The sequence below is a fragment of the Oncorhynchus mykiss genome, chromosome 1 (genome assembly GCF_013265735.2).
Source record: "Oncorhynchus mykiss isolate Arlee chromosome 1, USDA_OmykA_1.1, whole genome shotgun sequence".
In the NCBI taxonomy this organism is placed as follows: Eukaryota; Metazoa; Chordata; class Actinopteri; order Salmoniformes; family Salmonidae; genus Oncorhynchus; species Oncorhynchus mykiss.
The window spans coordinates 40,648,876-40,664,296 of record NC_048565.1 but is presented as its reverse complement, the minus strand read 5'-3'; the positions used below and the strand labels follow the sequence as shown (position 1 = coordinate 40,664,296).

Sequence of the window (15,421 nt, the reverse complement as noted above, 5' to 3'; positions counted from 1 at the left end):
TCTGTCTCGCTCGCGCTCTCTCTGTCTCGCTCGCGCTCTCTCTGTCTCGCTCGCGCTCTCTCTGTCTCGCTCGCGCTCTCTCTGTCTCGCTCGCGCTCTCTCTGTCTCGCTCGCGCTCTCTCTGTCTCGCTCGCGCTCTCTCTGTCTCGCTCGCGCTCTCTCTGTCTCGCTCGCGCTCTCTCTGTCTCGCTCGCGCTCTCTCTGTCTCGCTCGCGCTCTCTCTCGCACCCTCCCTCTCTCTTTCGCGCACCCTCCCTCTCTCTTTCGCGCACCCTCCCTCTCTCTCTCGCGCTCCCTCTCTCTCTCGCTTGCTCCCTCTCGCTCCCCCCCCCCCGGCTTGCTCCCTCCCTCTCGATCCCTCTCTCTCCCTCCCTCTCTCTCGCTCCCTCCCTCTCGCTCTCTCCCTCGCGCTCTCGCTCTCTCCCTCGCGCTCTCTCTGTCTCCCTCGCGCTCTCTCTGTCTCCCTCGCGCTCTCTCTCTGTCTCCCTCGCGCTCTCTCTGTCTCCCTCGCGCTCTCTCTGTCTCCCTCGCGCTCTCTCTGTCTCCCTCGCGCTCTCTCTGTCTCCCTCGCGCTCTCTCTGTCTCCCTCGCGCTCTCTCTGTCTCCCTCGCGCTCTCTCTGTCTCCCTCGCGCTCTCTCTGTCTCCCTCGCGCTCTCTCTGTCTCCCTCGCGCTCTCTCTGTCTCCCTCGCGCTCTCTCTGTCTCCCTCGCGCTCTCTCTGTCTCCCTCGCGCTCTCTCTGTCTCCCTCGCGCTCTCTCTGTCTCCCTCGCGCTCTCTCTGTCTCCCTCGCGCTCTCTCTGTCTCCCTCGCGCTCTCTCTGTCTCCCTCGCGCTCTCTCTGTCTCCCTCGCGCTCTCTCTGTCTCCCTCGCGCTCTCTCTGTCTCCCTCGCGCTCTCTCTGTCTCCCTCGCGCTCTCTCTGTCTCCCTCGCGCTCTCTCTGTCTCCCTCGCGCTCTCTCTGTCTCCCTCGCGCTCTCTCTGTCTCCCTCGCGCTCTCTCTGTCTCGTCTGTCTCTCGCTCTCTCTCTCTCTCTCTCTCTCTCTCGCGCACCCTCCCTCTCTCTCTCGCGCACCCTCCCTCTCTCTCTCGCGCACCCTCCCTCTCTCTCTCGCGCACCCTCCCTCTCTCTCTCGCGCACCCTCCCTCTCTCTCGCGCACCCTCCCTCTCTCTCTCGCGCACCCTCCCTCTCTCTCTCGCGCACCCTCCCTCTCTCTCTCGCGCACCCTCCCTCTCTCTCTCGCGCACCCTCCCTCTCTCTCTCGCGCACCCTCCCTCTCTCTCTCGCGCACCCTCCCTCTCTCTCTCGCGCACCCTCCCTCTCTCTCTCGCGCACCCTCCCTCTCTCTCTCGCGCACACTCCCTCTCTCTCGCACACCCTCTCTCGCGCTCCCTCTCTCTCGCTTGCTCCCTCCCTCCCTCTCTCTCTCTCGATCCCTCTCTCTCCCTCCCTCCCTCTCTCTCTCTCGCTCCCTCCCTCTCGCTCGATCTCGATTCCGATGCCTCCCTCTCGCCCGATCTCGATCCCGATCCCTCCCTCTCTCTTGCTCCCTCTCTCGCTCTCTCTCTCGCTCGCTCCCGATCTTCACTCGCTCCCTTTCTCTTGCTCCCCCCTCTGTCTCGCTCCCGATCCGCCCTCGCTCCCTTTCTCTCACTCCCTCTCCCTTTCTCTCACGATCTCTCTCAATCCCTATCTCTCTCGATCAATCTCGATCCCGATGCCTCCCTCCCCCTCTCTCGATCCCGATCCCTCCCTCTGTCTCGCTCCCGATCCGCCCTCGCTCCCTTTCTCTCACTCCCTCTCCCTTTCTCTCACGATCTCTCTCAATCCCTATCTCTCTCGATCAATCTCGATCCCGATGCCTCCCTCCCCCTCTCTCGATCCCGATCCCTCCCCCTCTCTCGCTCCCGAGCTCTCGCTCGCTCCCGATCCTCACTCGCTCCCGAGCTCTCGCTCGCTCCCGATCCTCACTCGCTCCCTTTCTCTCGCTCCCCCCTCTCTCGCTCCCGATCCGCCCTCGCTCCCTTTCTCTCTCTCCCGATCTCTCTCGCTCCTGATCCCGCTCTCACTCGCTCGCCCTCCCTCTTTCGAACCCTTGCCCTACCTCGCTCCCTCTGTCCTCACATCACCTGACTGGATTTTTTTATGACTACATGCAGCAGCAGACCAATAAGTCAGGCTGGCACAACTCTTTCGCAGGGTCTCTCCTCCTCCCTCTGCAGAGATGGCCAGCTGACCACATCATCCGAGGGGGAGGCAGCTAGGGGAAGAGACATGGGGAGCCTGGCTGCACTATCCCACTCTTTTAGGATGTGAGAAGAGTGGCAAGAGACGGACATCTCCTTTTTTAGAAGGGGAATCGATCAATAAAAAATAAACTAATTGCTGTTGAGTTACTGTAAAGGATAGCTTGGAGTATATATGTCTGATTAAGTGGGAATGAGCCGAGTTGGCTCACGAGTTGGCTCACTGAATCATCACCTGCAGTCCCTGAAGTGTGTGTGTGTGTGTGTGTGTGTGTGTGTGTGTGTGTGTGTGTGTGTGTGAGAGAGAGCCTGTGTGCTCATGGGTGGGTGGGTGCGTGCGTGCGTGCGTGTGTGTGCATGCCTGCACTAGTGCACAAGCCTGTGTGTGTGAGGGCTCAGCTCTTCGCCAGACGGTGCAGGCAGACTGCTGTCTCTGCTGACTGCAGATGAGTTAGTGTTTACTGAGACGGGGAACATCAGCTGCACGTGCTCCCTCTCCACCAGAATGCGGCTCCTTTTCTCTCCGTGCCTCTCCTCAGTGTGCTTATTTAAAGGGCTTCAGCTCAAATTTGATTTGGAACTCCTCCAGTGGATCCTTTTGTGTGTTTGGTGTGCGCTATGTCTGTTTTCCCGTCTGATATCACATGCAAGACAGGATCTGTCGTTTGTCATGACGCGGCCCTCTGTGGTGGTTGCCATGTGTCCGTTCATCGCTCGCTCGCTCCCTCCATCAATCCCTCTCTCCATTAATGCCTTATTTGCTGTGCTCTTACACAATACATATTGGTGGTAAGAAAAGGGAGCCTCTGGAGCTTACAAGTTTTCTACCTGCAGGACTGGTTTATACCTCAGTCACACACATGCTGTATTGCGCAATAAGAGAGAGAGGGGGTGGTTATATCAGTGGATCTCTCTAGGGAGGGCGAAGGTCGCTAGTGTTTGCCTTCCCTTGCCATTTCCAAGCCAGCAACCACTAGGCATTATGTAACACATTCTCCCACAGGAAACACAGGATCAGTAGCTAGTATACCGTATTCAGCTCTGCTCCAGTTTCCTTCTTCCCCCTCTTCCTCTCTGTTGGCCTTTCTCTCTAGGTCTCTGTCTCTCGGGTCGGTCGTTCGGTCTCTCTCGGTCTCTCTCTGTCGGTCTCTGTCTCGGTCGGTCTCTCTCTCGGTCGGTCTCTCTCTCGGTCGGTCTCTCTCTCGGTCGGTCTCTCTCTCGGTCGGTCTGTCTCTCTCGGTCGGTCTGTCTCTCTCGGTCGGTCTGTCTCTCTCGGTCGGTCTGTCTCTCTCGGTCGGTCTGTCTCTCTCGGTCGGTCTGTCTCTCTCGGTCGGTCTCTCTCTCTCGGTCGTTCTCTCTCTCTCGGTCGGTCTCTCTCGGTCGGTCTCTCTCGGTCGGTCTCTCTCGCTCTCTGTCGGTCTCTCTCGGTCGGTCTCTTTCTCTCTCGATCGGTCTCTTTCTCTCTCGATCGGTCTCTCTTTCTCTCGATCGGTCTCTCTTTCTCTCGGTCGGTCTGTCTCTCTCGGGTCGGTCTGTCTCTCTCGGGTCGGTCTGTCTCTCTCGGGTCGGTCTGTCTCTCTCGGGTCGGTCTGTCTCTCTCGGGTCGGTCTGTCTCTCTCGGTCGGTCTGTCTCTCTCGGTCGGTCTCTCTCTTTCTCTCGGTCGGTCGGTCGGTCGGTCTCTCTCGGTCGGTCGGTCTCTCTCGGTCGGTCGGTCTCTCTCGGTCGGTCGGTCTCTCTCGCTCGGTCGGTCTCTCTCTCTGTCGGTCTCTCTCTCTGTCGGTCTCTCTCTCTCTGTCGGTCTCTCTCTCTCTGTCGGTCTCTCTCTCTCTCTGTCGGTCTCGACGATTCCATCAATCCATGTTGCTAATGTAACGATCTCCCTCGTGACGTTGTCTTTATTATATGACCCCATCAACTGAGTATTGGCACCATATAGCCACAGTGTACTGGATATGTGTTGGATGTACCACAGAGTTGTGTAATGTGAAAAGGCCAACTACAGGTGACATCTCATCTCACTGGATGTAAAAGCCATAGAAATAGAATTACGAGAATGGCCAAGGCCCCTCGGATCACGACAATTGGACTGTACCCTCATGGACACACTTAATATGGTATTATAATTCTATATCTTTTGCAAAAGTTTCAATTAATAAAACTGATAAGACTGAATATGTATGACTGTGTCCCGGAGTTCCTTATGGGCCCTGGTAAATCGGTGTCATTTTGAGATGCAACCTTTGTCGTGATTGAAACAGAATGCATGGAAAATGTGTTTTTCTTCTGGGTCTCAGAGTGTTGATGGGAAGCATAAACAATGTTACCTGAGTGAACCCCGCCGTTTGGGGAATTTAGTTTTTCTCTGTTACACACAGATAGTGCCAGAGAAAGTGTGTGTGTGTGTGTGTGTTTCTGTCTGGCGTACAACAGACACGTTCAGAGTCGGGTCTGGGTTTAATCTTTTCATTTCTCTCCTCCCGTAGGGAAACGTGTTAAGGAAGATTCTCCTCACTCGCTACTTTGGAAATCAAAGGCTTCACTCCAAATCAGAGTTTGGGAGCGGGAACAGCTCAGCTGGAGGTACTGAACATAACCCCGAAAACCTCAAAGGGATACTTCGGGATTTTGGCAATGAAGCCCTTTTATCTACTACCCCATAGTCCGATGAACTCGTGGATACCATTTTTATGTCTCTGTGTGCAGTTTGAAGGAAGTTGCTAACTAGAGCTCGCACAATTGCTAACTAATGTTAGCACAATGACTGGTAATCTATGGGTATCTGTTAGCACGCTAGTTATTTGCTAACAGTAGTTCTACCTCAAACTTCCTTATTAGATAAAGGGCATCATTGCCAAAATCCCGAAGTATCCCTTTAACAATATTCCCTGTTACTCAGAGGGAGCGAGTAGATAACATGATGTATTGGCTAAAACCACTGTTTCTTATTCTTGATAGTTATGAGGATATAAGACATACACATACAAACCCTTGGTTCCAAATCAGACCTGCTCATCCAATGTTCATCCAATGTCTGCCATGCTTCTGGATGATGATGTCGCTGCTCTCGCTCCAGTGTGCGTTAAGTGCTAGTATGTAGACGTTATCGGCTCTGTAAGCACATGGCAGCGACCACCAAACGGCAAATGTGATCGATTACGTTGAAAACAATGGCTGTCCATATTGGAAGCAGTCTCCAGTCTTTTTACACCTCAGTGTTGAGACTGCCTGGTGTCGGGGGTTGGCACTTTTGCTACTATTCCATTGGTCTATTAAGCCAGACAAGCTCAATCGACTTGACTTTACTCAACGTTTTTTGCAGTATAATGTACACATTTTAAATTGGCATTTAAGAAAAAGGCAAGAACCATAAAATAACAAATAGTATTTGAACAAAGGTCTGTTCCAAATCATGTCCTGCCATTTTCCCCAATCCAATCAGTCTAATATCTGTCCGTTTGCAGGTGGCTCTTTGGTGCAGGACTCTGACAAGTTGAGCAGCAGCATGGTAGATATCCAGTGTCTGCTGGACAGTGAGGGAGCCTCAGAGCTGGTCATAGACCTTATCGTCAGCACCAAGAACGACCGCATGTTCGAGGAGAGCATCCTGCTAGGCAACGCCCTGCTCCAGGGGGGAAACACTCAGATACAGGTGGGTGGGGAGGAGGTGGGCTCACACAGATACGCAGGTGCCCGCACGCATGTATGCGCAGATACAGAGAAACAAAATCTATGGGTTAAAAAAACATTAGTTGACATGGGCTAGTTGATCTGAACATTTCTGACAAGCTCTCTAAGGTCTGCAAGGACTGACATGACATGAAGAAAACTGATGATGCACTACTTCATTTCTGAAATTGCACTTTGTGCATTCTACTAGTACAACTTTCAAGAGTAAGTTGAAAGCCCCACGGTTTGGGAACCACTGCTCTATCTGGATGGGTCGATTACACTTCTCCCCCCTTTCAGAACTCGTTCTACCACCAGCTGCACAAGCAGAAGAAGTCGGAGCACTTCTTCAAGGTGTTCTACGACCGCATGCGTCTGGCCCAGCAGGAGATCCGGGCCACTGTGTCCGTCAACATGTTCGAGGTCGGCACCTGCAGGAAGAGAGACGAGGACGTCGACGTCAGTCACAGTGGCATCCGTCTCAGGAAAACACGTATGTTATTTTTTATTTGTCTCAATAGAAATAGAATGACTAGAACTGACATTCTCTTTCAAGTCGTTGTTACATGATGGGTGGGAGGGCGGCCATATTGAGTGTCCCCATGAGTGTAATTTCAAATTGCTCTGTTCCGGCCTAGTGTTGCACGGCATACCAAAACATCTATACTTTTTGATACTAGAACACAAAAAATGGTATGGTAGTTGAATTTTTACTTTCGGTACTTCTGTCAAATGTGTTAGGTCTTAAAGACATTGCGCACTTATTTAAAAGAAGAGATTGCTTCTTCTATGCACATATTTTTGACCGCTACAATAAAATGAAATCTGCCAAAAGCAGCTAAATAACTCAAGGCATGCATTCACTATTGTGAATAGGCCTGGGCTGGGCTACATCTTGATTTACCCAGATTATCAATAGAGATTTACCATTCAAATAAATTAGCGTTGTGTAGTTTGGTAAAAACAAAGTCAAATTGATTAAATAGTTGATTCATTAATGTATATGTGGCTGTAATGATATTGATCTCAAAAGATTGTCTGGATCAAACACCATTCGGTGACATTGGCTAATACGACTTTATTTTTTTGTTTTGGTATCATTTTTGTATCGAGCATCGTGATGGCATCTAGTATTGTGATACCAAACCTGGTGTCTATATCAAATTAAAAACTTCTGGTATTGTGACAACACTCTGGCCATACAAGTTGATTCCAATGGTGGTCCTCTCCTCCATACCACATACTTGGTTCCATCAAGCACCTTTACGTATGTCTATGTTCTGATGTATACCTCAGTGGCTGGAATGTTTTGTCTGTATCTGCTGTTGTTATTTTTCCCCACTTGGGGTCAGTAACATTTGTTAGATTCCCATACCTATTCTCTATTACCTGTTCTCCATTTAGTTCCTCAACTGCAGTCTTTCCCCTCCTTACTGGCCTTCCCTGTGTTTCATGGGAGAACAAGTCCAGACATGTTGTCTGTGAAGCAGCAGATATTGTAAAATGTCCACTGTCCAGTGCTCCACAGACTGAAGGATCAGAGAGGTGTGGAAGGTTGAGAGTGAATTAAATAGCAAGGGACCAGGGAGGAGTGTGGGAGAATGAGTGGTGGAGAGGGAGCTAAGTTTCAAAGCTGCTGAGTCATATGGTAATGCCCTGAACATGACCCTAGAAGCCTCCATGGAGATGATGGGGCTTAGGCCACTGAGATCCGAAAAGGACTCTCAATGCACACATACAGGTAATAGGCCTTGAGTGTAAATTTGAGTCGTATGTAATATTATTTAATACTGTAATATACAGTAAGTAATACTATGTAGTATATGCATTGTTCTTCAAAGGTTTACAACTCCAGCCATACCTACATAGTAATAGTAAGGGACTCATAAGGTCAAAGGTCGCCTCCATTTCTCTCTTTGCTGACATTATCAGACACCCAGTGCTCAGTTTATCCTTTTGGCAGGGTCATTAACCCATTTAATCAGCAGTGTGACTACAGTAAATGTAATATGTGTGATCTCCCCTGTAGTATCACTGACCCAGTAGTTTGGAGTGATTGTGTATCTGTTGTTCCTGTTTCGCTCCCATGCCTGTGGTCACAAGTCAGGGGCCATGTGAGAGGTCACATCACTAGTCTATCAAAGGGCCATTCTACCCAGATTTGTTGTTTTGACCAGAAAACCCAACTACACAGTTAACCCGTTGTCAGAGGGGTCACGGTAATTTGAGAATAATTACAAAAAAGGGTTTGTTTCATGATAAGATTTCATATGAGTTTGACTGAGAGGGAAGCATTGAAAAACACTCATGACGTTCGATTGGCTCACAGTGAACTCCAGGGTTGGGGTCAATTTCATTTCAATATAGCCATATCAGGTCAGGAAGTGTATTGCAATTTAAGTGATGACATAATCAAAAAAGTTATGCAACATTTTCAAATCATGAATTTGAATTCCACTGCAAAATTGTCTGACTTGAAAGGAAATCAACCTTTAACCCTGGTCAGCAGAAATCCTCAACATTTCTGGAAAACCTGTGAATGTTTAGGAATGTTTCCAGAATTTTGCAACCCTTCAGTGACCCACCCCGTCTCCTCTAGCAAAAGACTCTTCCCTGCACATGATAGACAACATGCGTGGCCAGTTGAACGAGGCGTCCTCGGCCACCTCCAAGGCCTTTGTCTCCTTCCGGAAGGAGCGGGACACGGACCTGGAGGTCCTGGAGGGCCAGGCCAGTGAGGGGCCCGGGGGAGTGGCCGAGGAGAGGGAGGAGGAGGCCCAGATGAGCCGGGCCATCACCATCATGAAGCCTATCCTGCGCTACCTGCAGCTGCTCTGTGAGAACCACAACAGGGACCTGCAGGTATTGAATTGAATAAACCTTATTGAGGATTTGTCACCAGCATAGGCACTGTATGGAGAGATCATAGTTCCTCTGACCACAAGCTGAATTTACTGGTGTTTACCATGTTCACCTGATGAGTGAATCATAAGTGAATAATCTCAACAGGGATTAGCAGTTAGGCCCACTGCATTTGAGGAAACAGATTAGATTCTGAGCTGAGCATTATCATTTTTCTTCTCATCTCCATGATGAGTCAGAATCTCCACAGAGATCTAACAGCAGCCTATCATAGCACCACCTCTATTTAGGAATCCAGCGTTTATGTAACCATCTGGGTTTTGTATCCGTTGTAACAGATTATTATTGTCAATATACACTGAGTATACAAAACATTAGGAACACTTGCTCTTGCCATGACATAGATTGACCAGGTGAATCCAGGTGAAAGCAATGATCCCTTATTGATGTCACTTGTTTAATCCATTTTAATCAGTGTAGATGAAGATGAGGAGACGGGTTATTAAAGAAGGATTGTTAAGCCTCGTGACAATTGAGACATGGTTTGTGTATGTGTGCAATTGAGGGTGAATGTGCAAGACCAAAGATGTATGTGCCTTTGAACAGGGTATGGTAGTAGGTGCCAGGAAAACTGGTTTGAGTGTGTCAAGAACTGCAACGCTGCTGGGTTTTTCCACACTCAACAGTTTCCCGTGTCTATCAAGAATGATCCATCACCCAGACATCCAGCCCACTTGACAACAGCGGGAAGCATTGGAGTCAACATGGGCCAGCATCCCTGTAGAACGCTTTCCACACCATGTAGAGTCCATGCCTCAATGAATTGAGGCTTTTCTGAGGGCAACTCAATATTAGAAAGGTGTTCTTAATGTTTTGTACACTCAGTGTTTGTCTCACGCTTTTATTCTGAAATGTTGACACACCCTTCTTTAAACACAGATCAGATGTGCTCACACTCCGATAGGATGTCATGCAAGTATCCTATTAATATGAACCACAGTTTTTCCCCCTCCTGGTTCGTCCCTGAATCCAGAACTTCCTGCGGAACCAGAACAACAAGACGAACTACAACCTGGTGTGTGAGACGCTGCAGTTCCTGGACATCATGTGTGGCAGCACCACTGGAGGCCTGGGCCTGCTGGGCCTCTACATCAACGAGGGCAACGTGGACTTGGTCCGGCAGACCCTGGAGACCATCACAGAGTACTGCCAAGGACCCTGCCACGAGAACCAGGTAGGGGACCAAAAACTGTGCCAGTGTAGAGGTTATTTGGAATCACACACTTGTGATGTGGTGTGCCTGCCTGAAACTTGTAAACCCAAATTATATAATGTACCACAAGGATTTCCTCTTTGTGTAATGGTTAAGACATTGAACAGTAGTCCTGGGCCCCCAAAATATGCATGTGCAAGTTTTCATGCAACAATTTGCATTTCTAGAAACTGAACTTGACTTGGGAATGTGCTCATCGTCCCGCACACTTTAGACCATGCATACGCACAGTTTCTCGTGGTTGAATTATTGCATGGCATGAAGACAAATGTAGCCTTGTGCAAATGTGGTATATACAGTGCATTCTGAAAATATTCAGACCCCTTCCCTTTTTCCACATTTGTTATGTTATAGCCCTATTCTAAAATGTATTAAATCAACCTACACACAATGCACCATAATGACAAAACAAAAACATGTTTTTAGATTTTTTTTTTAGCATTTTTTCCCTTAAGTATTCAGACCCTTTGCTATGACACACGAAATTGAGCTCAGGTGCATCCTGTTTCCATTGGTCATCCTTGTGATGTTTCTACAACTTGATTGGAGTCCACCTGTCGTAAATTCAATTGATTGGACCAGATTTGGAAAGGCACATATAAACTCAGCAATAAAAGAAACGTCCTGTCACTCCCAACTGTGTTTATTTTCAGCAAACTTAACGTGTAACTATTTGTATGAACATAACAAGATTCAACAACTGAGACATAAACTGAACAAGTTCCACAGACACGTGACTAACAGAAAATTAATAATGTGTCCCTGAACAAATGGGGGAGGGGGACAAAATCAAAAGTAAGTCTGTATCTGGTGTGGCAACCAACTGCATTAAGTACTGCAGTACATCTCCTCATGGACTGCTCCAGATTTGCCGGTTCTTGCTGTGAGATGTTACCCCACTCTTCCACCAAGGCACCTGCAAGTTCCCTGACATTTCTGGCGGGAATGGCCCTAGCCCTCACCCTCCGATCCAACAGGTCCCAGACGTGCTCAATGGGATTGAGATCCGGGCTCTTCGCTGGCCATGGCAGAACACTGACATTCCTGTCTTGCAGGAAATCACGCACAGAACTAGCAGTATGGCTGGTGGCATTGTCAGGATGAGCCTGCAAGAAGGGTACCACATGAGGTAGGAGAATTTCTTCCCTGTAACGCACAGCGTTGAGATTGCCTGCAATGACAACAAGATCAGTCCGATGATGCTGTGACACAGCCCCAGACCATGACGGACCCTCCACCTCCAAATCGATCCCGATCCAGAGTACAGGCCTTGGTGTACCGCTCATTAATTCAACGATAAACGCAAATCCAACCATCACCGCTGGTGAGACAAAACCGTGACACATCAGTGAAGAGCACTTTTTGCCAGTCCTGTCTGGTCCGGCGATGGTGGGTTTGTGCCCATAGGCGACGTTGTTGCCGGTGATGTCTGGTGAGGACCTGCCTTACAACAGGCCTTCAAGCCCTCAGGCCAGCGTCTTGTGGACAGTCTGAGCACTGATGGAGGGATTGGGCGTTCCTGGTGTAACTCGGGCAGTTGTTGCCATCCTGTACCTATCCCGCAGGTGTAATGTTCAGATGTACCGATCCTGTGCAGGTGTTGTTACACGTGGTCTGCCACTGTGAGGATGATCAGCTGTCCGTCCTGTCTCCCTTTTGTGTTGACTTAGGCGTCTCACAGTACGGACATTGCAAGTTATTGCCCTGGCCACATCTGCAGTCCTCATGCCTCCTTGCAGCATGCCTAAGGCACGTTCACACAGATGAGCAGGGACCATGGGCATCTTTCTTTTGGTGTTTTTCAGATTCTGTGGAAAGGCCTCTTTAGTGTCCTAAGTTTTCATAACTGTGACCTTAATACCCTTCCGACTGTAAGCTGTTAGTGTCTTAACGACCATTCCACAAGTGCATGTTCATTCATTGTTTATTGAACAAGCATGGGAAACGGTGTTTAAACCCTTTTACAATGAAGATCTGTGACGTTATTTGGATTTTTACAAATTATCTTTGAAAGACAGGGTTCTGAAAAAGGGACATTTATCTTTATGCTGAGTTTATAAGGTCCTACAGTTGAAAGTGCATGTCAGAGCAATAACCTAGCCATGAGGTCGAAGGAATTGTCCGTAGAGCTTCGAGACATGATTGTGTCGAGGCACAGATCTGGGGAAGGGTACCAAAACATTTCTGCAGCATTGAAGGTCCCCAAGAACACAGTGGCCTCCATCATTCTTAAATTGAAGTTGTTTGGAACCACCAAGACTCTTCCTAGAGCTGGCCACCCAGCCAAACTGAACAATCGGGGGAGAAAGGCCTTTTTCACAGATGTGACCAAGAACCCAATGGTCACTTTGACCGAGCTCCAGAGTTCCTCTGTGGAGATGGGAGAACTTTCCAGAAGGACAGCCATCTCTGCAGCACTCTACCAATCAGGCCTTTATGGTAGAGTGGCCAGATGGAAGCCACTCCTCAGTAAAAGGCACATGACAGGAGTTTGCCAAAAGGCAACTAAAGGACTCTCAGACCATGAAAAACAAGATTATCTGGTCTGATGAAGCCAAGATTAAACTCTTTGGCCTAAACGCAAAGCGTCACGTCTGTTTTTCAGTGGCAGGGACTAGGAGACTAGTCGGGATCAAGGGAAAGCTGAACGGAGCAAAGTACAGAGAGATACTTGATGAAAACCTGCTCCATAGCGCTCAGGACCACAGACTGGGGAGAAGGTTCACCTTCCAACAGGACAAATAACCTAAAAACACAGCCAAGACAATGCAGGAGTGGCTTCAGGACAAGTCTTTGAATGTATTTGAGTGAGACCAGAGCCCAGACTTGAACCTGGTCGAACATCTCTGGATCAACCTGAAATAGCTGTGCAGCAGTACTCCACCTCCAACCTTACAGAGCTTGAGATGATCTGCAGAGAAGAATGGGAGAAACTCCCCAAATACAGGTGTGCCAAGCTTGAAGTGTCATACTCTAGACTCAAGGCTGTAATCGCTGCCAAAGGTGATTTAACAAAGTACTGAGTAAATGGCCAGAATACCTATGTAAATGTGATATTTCAGGGTTTTTTTCATGTATTTTGCAAAAACTTCCAAACCTATTTTTTTGCTTCGTCATTATGGAGTATTGAGTTTTTTATTTTTTTAATCTATTCCTTCCATATCTCATTTAATTGGACCCACTTCACAGTATTAAATAGATAAGCCATTTCAAGTAATTTGCTGTTTTCGATCTAAAGCGCAGTTTAATGGGTGAACAGGTGGTTCACCTTTTCCATTGATGTTTGTAGGCTAATACATTTGAATAGTGTTTATTTCAAATTTCTCCAGTAAACATTATTTAATTTAAAAACGTAATACTGCATCATTACAGAATAACCTTTTCTGGCCATGAGTTCATATTCTCAAGGTAGCCATGCAACAAATCACCATGTGTGTCTCTCATCTAATTGGGTCTATTAGATAGGCTAAATTAAATTTCATACACCTGACAGGGATCGCGGTTCATAACATGCAGTATAATTTAACAGATGAGTAGAGAATTGATATTTAGCGTCGAAGTGTGTAGGCCAGGGTTTCCCAAACTTGGTCCTGCTCCCCCTCCATCCCGCCTGGGTGCAGATTGTTGGTTTTACCCTAGCACTACACAGCTGATTCAAATAACCAACTCATCAAAAGTTTGATTATTTGAATCAGCTCTGTAGTGGTTGGGCAGAAACCAAAATGTGTACCCAGGCAGGTCCCATGGCTTGGGTTTGGGATGCTACCACTGTAAATAGGCCTACTGTAGATTTCATTTTTTTCAGAGTAGACAGCGTTTCAGAATTTGCTGGCAGTGCAGCATATTTAGGTAATGGAAAAAGTTCATTCAAAACATTATTACATTTAAACAATCTGTTTACAGGTCCACAATAATTTGCAATTGTTTTTGTCTTTCAGAAACGGTCAGATACAGCAAATGTCCCTGCAAAAGATATAATTCTGCCAACATTTTATCAAGTGTGCCATGTATTGCAATTTCCTTTAGATACTGTCTTGGCCTAATTCCAACACTTCCAAAGTATACAGCAAGTAAGGGCTTTATTGTCACCATAAAAGGTAAATGATGGGAGTTTTTCTGGCGGAGTTATAATGCTCGTTCACGAGCGCAAAGTTTTATGACAGGTCTGATTTATGCGTATGGGATACGCCAAGTTTATAAATCTGAAAGGCACACGCAGATATTTAGTGTTAAATTTACACAACGGTTGTAAATGAGTCCCCTGGGGTCACCAACCGGTTACACCAGATGACTAATGTTGCTGTGCTCACTTTACCATGGAAGATGATGAATAGTGTTGTTATCTTGGATTTGGATTACTACCATGCAAGATCACAACTGTATGCTACATCAGTGTTTCCCAAATGTTTTGGTCAGGAGGCCTGTCCAACACGTGAGCATGACATCGATGTGACAACCATGTACAGTAACAGCCATGTGACATCCATGTTTGAATCACATGCAGCTCCCACTCACATTAATCATACATCAGCACTTTCACAGTTGGGAACAGCACAGGAAAAACCCCTGATGTATGTCACATTGATGGTAGTGCATTGATTGTTTGGTTCAAGCGTAGCCATGAAAACCATTTTAAATGAATGTACAGTAAATGTGAGGGTGTTCAGTAACTCTGTCAGGCACCATAAGTGTTTAAAGGCCTTGATTGTTTAATTCTAACATTAGATAATTCAAATATACTGAACGAAGATAGAAACATATGTCAAATGTTGGCCCCATGTTTCATGAGCTGAAAAAAAAATCCATATGCAAAAAAAGCTTATTTCTCACAAATGTTGTGCACCAAGTTGTTTACATCCCTGTTAGTGAGCATTTCTCCTTTGCCAAGATAATCCATCCACTTGACAGGTGTGGCATATCAAGTAGCTGATTAAACAGTATGGTCATTACACAGGTGTACCTTGTGCTGGGGACAATAAAAGCCCACTCTAAAATGTGCTGTTGTCACACAACACAATACCACAGATGTCTCAAGTTTTGAGGGAGCGTGCAATTAGCATGTTGACTGCAGGAATGTCTACCAGAGCTGTTGCCAGATGATAATTACATTTTTATTTCTTTACCATAAGCCACCTCCAACGTCGTTTTAGGTCATTTGGCAGTACATCCAACCGGCCTCACAACTGCAGAACATGTGTAACCACGCCAGCCCAGGACCTCCACGTCCGGGTTCACCTGGGGATCATGTTAGGAGGGAGGGGGGTGCTGCTGAGGAGTATTTATGTCTGTAATAAAGCCCTTTTTTGGGGGAATAACACATTCTGATTGGGGTGCCAGGGCCAACCAATCATGTGAAATCAATAGATCAGGGCCT

The 15,421-nt window shown here is 47.6% G+C and overlaps 1 protein-coding gene across 2 annotated transcripts in view; it reads left to right on the top strand.

Moving 5' to 3' along the window:
- Positions 1-15,421, top strand: part of LOC110522681 (inositol 1,4,5-trisphosphate receptor type 2) — a 160,699-nt gene that overhangs the window by 86,494 nt on the left and 58,784 nt on the right. For both annotated transcript variants that reach the window (XM_036977399.1, XM_036977393.1), the window contains exons 38-42: positions 4,730-4,826; positions 5,708-5,895; positions 6,213-6,405; positions 8,512-8,774; positions 9,808-10,008. In XM_036977399.1, coding sequence (XP_036833294.1) covers positions 4,730-4,826; positions 5,708-5,895; positions 6,213-6,405; positions 8,512-8,774; positions 9,808-10,008 — 942 coding nt within the window. The remainder of the gene's footprint in view (positions 1-4,729; positions 4,827-5,707; positions 5,896-6,212; positions 6,406-8,511; positions 8,775-9,807; positions 10,009-15,421) is intronic.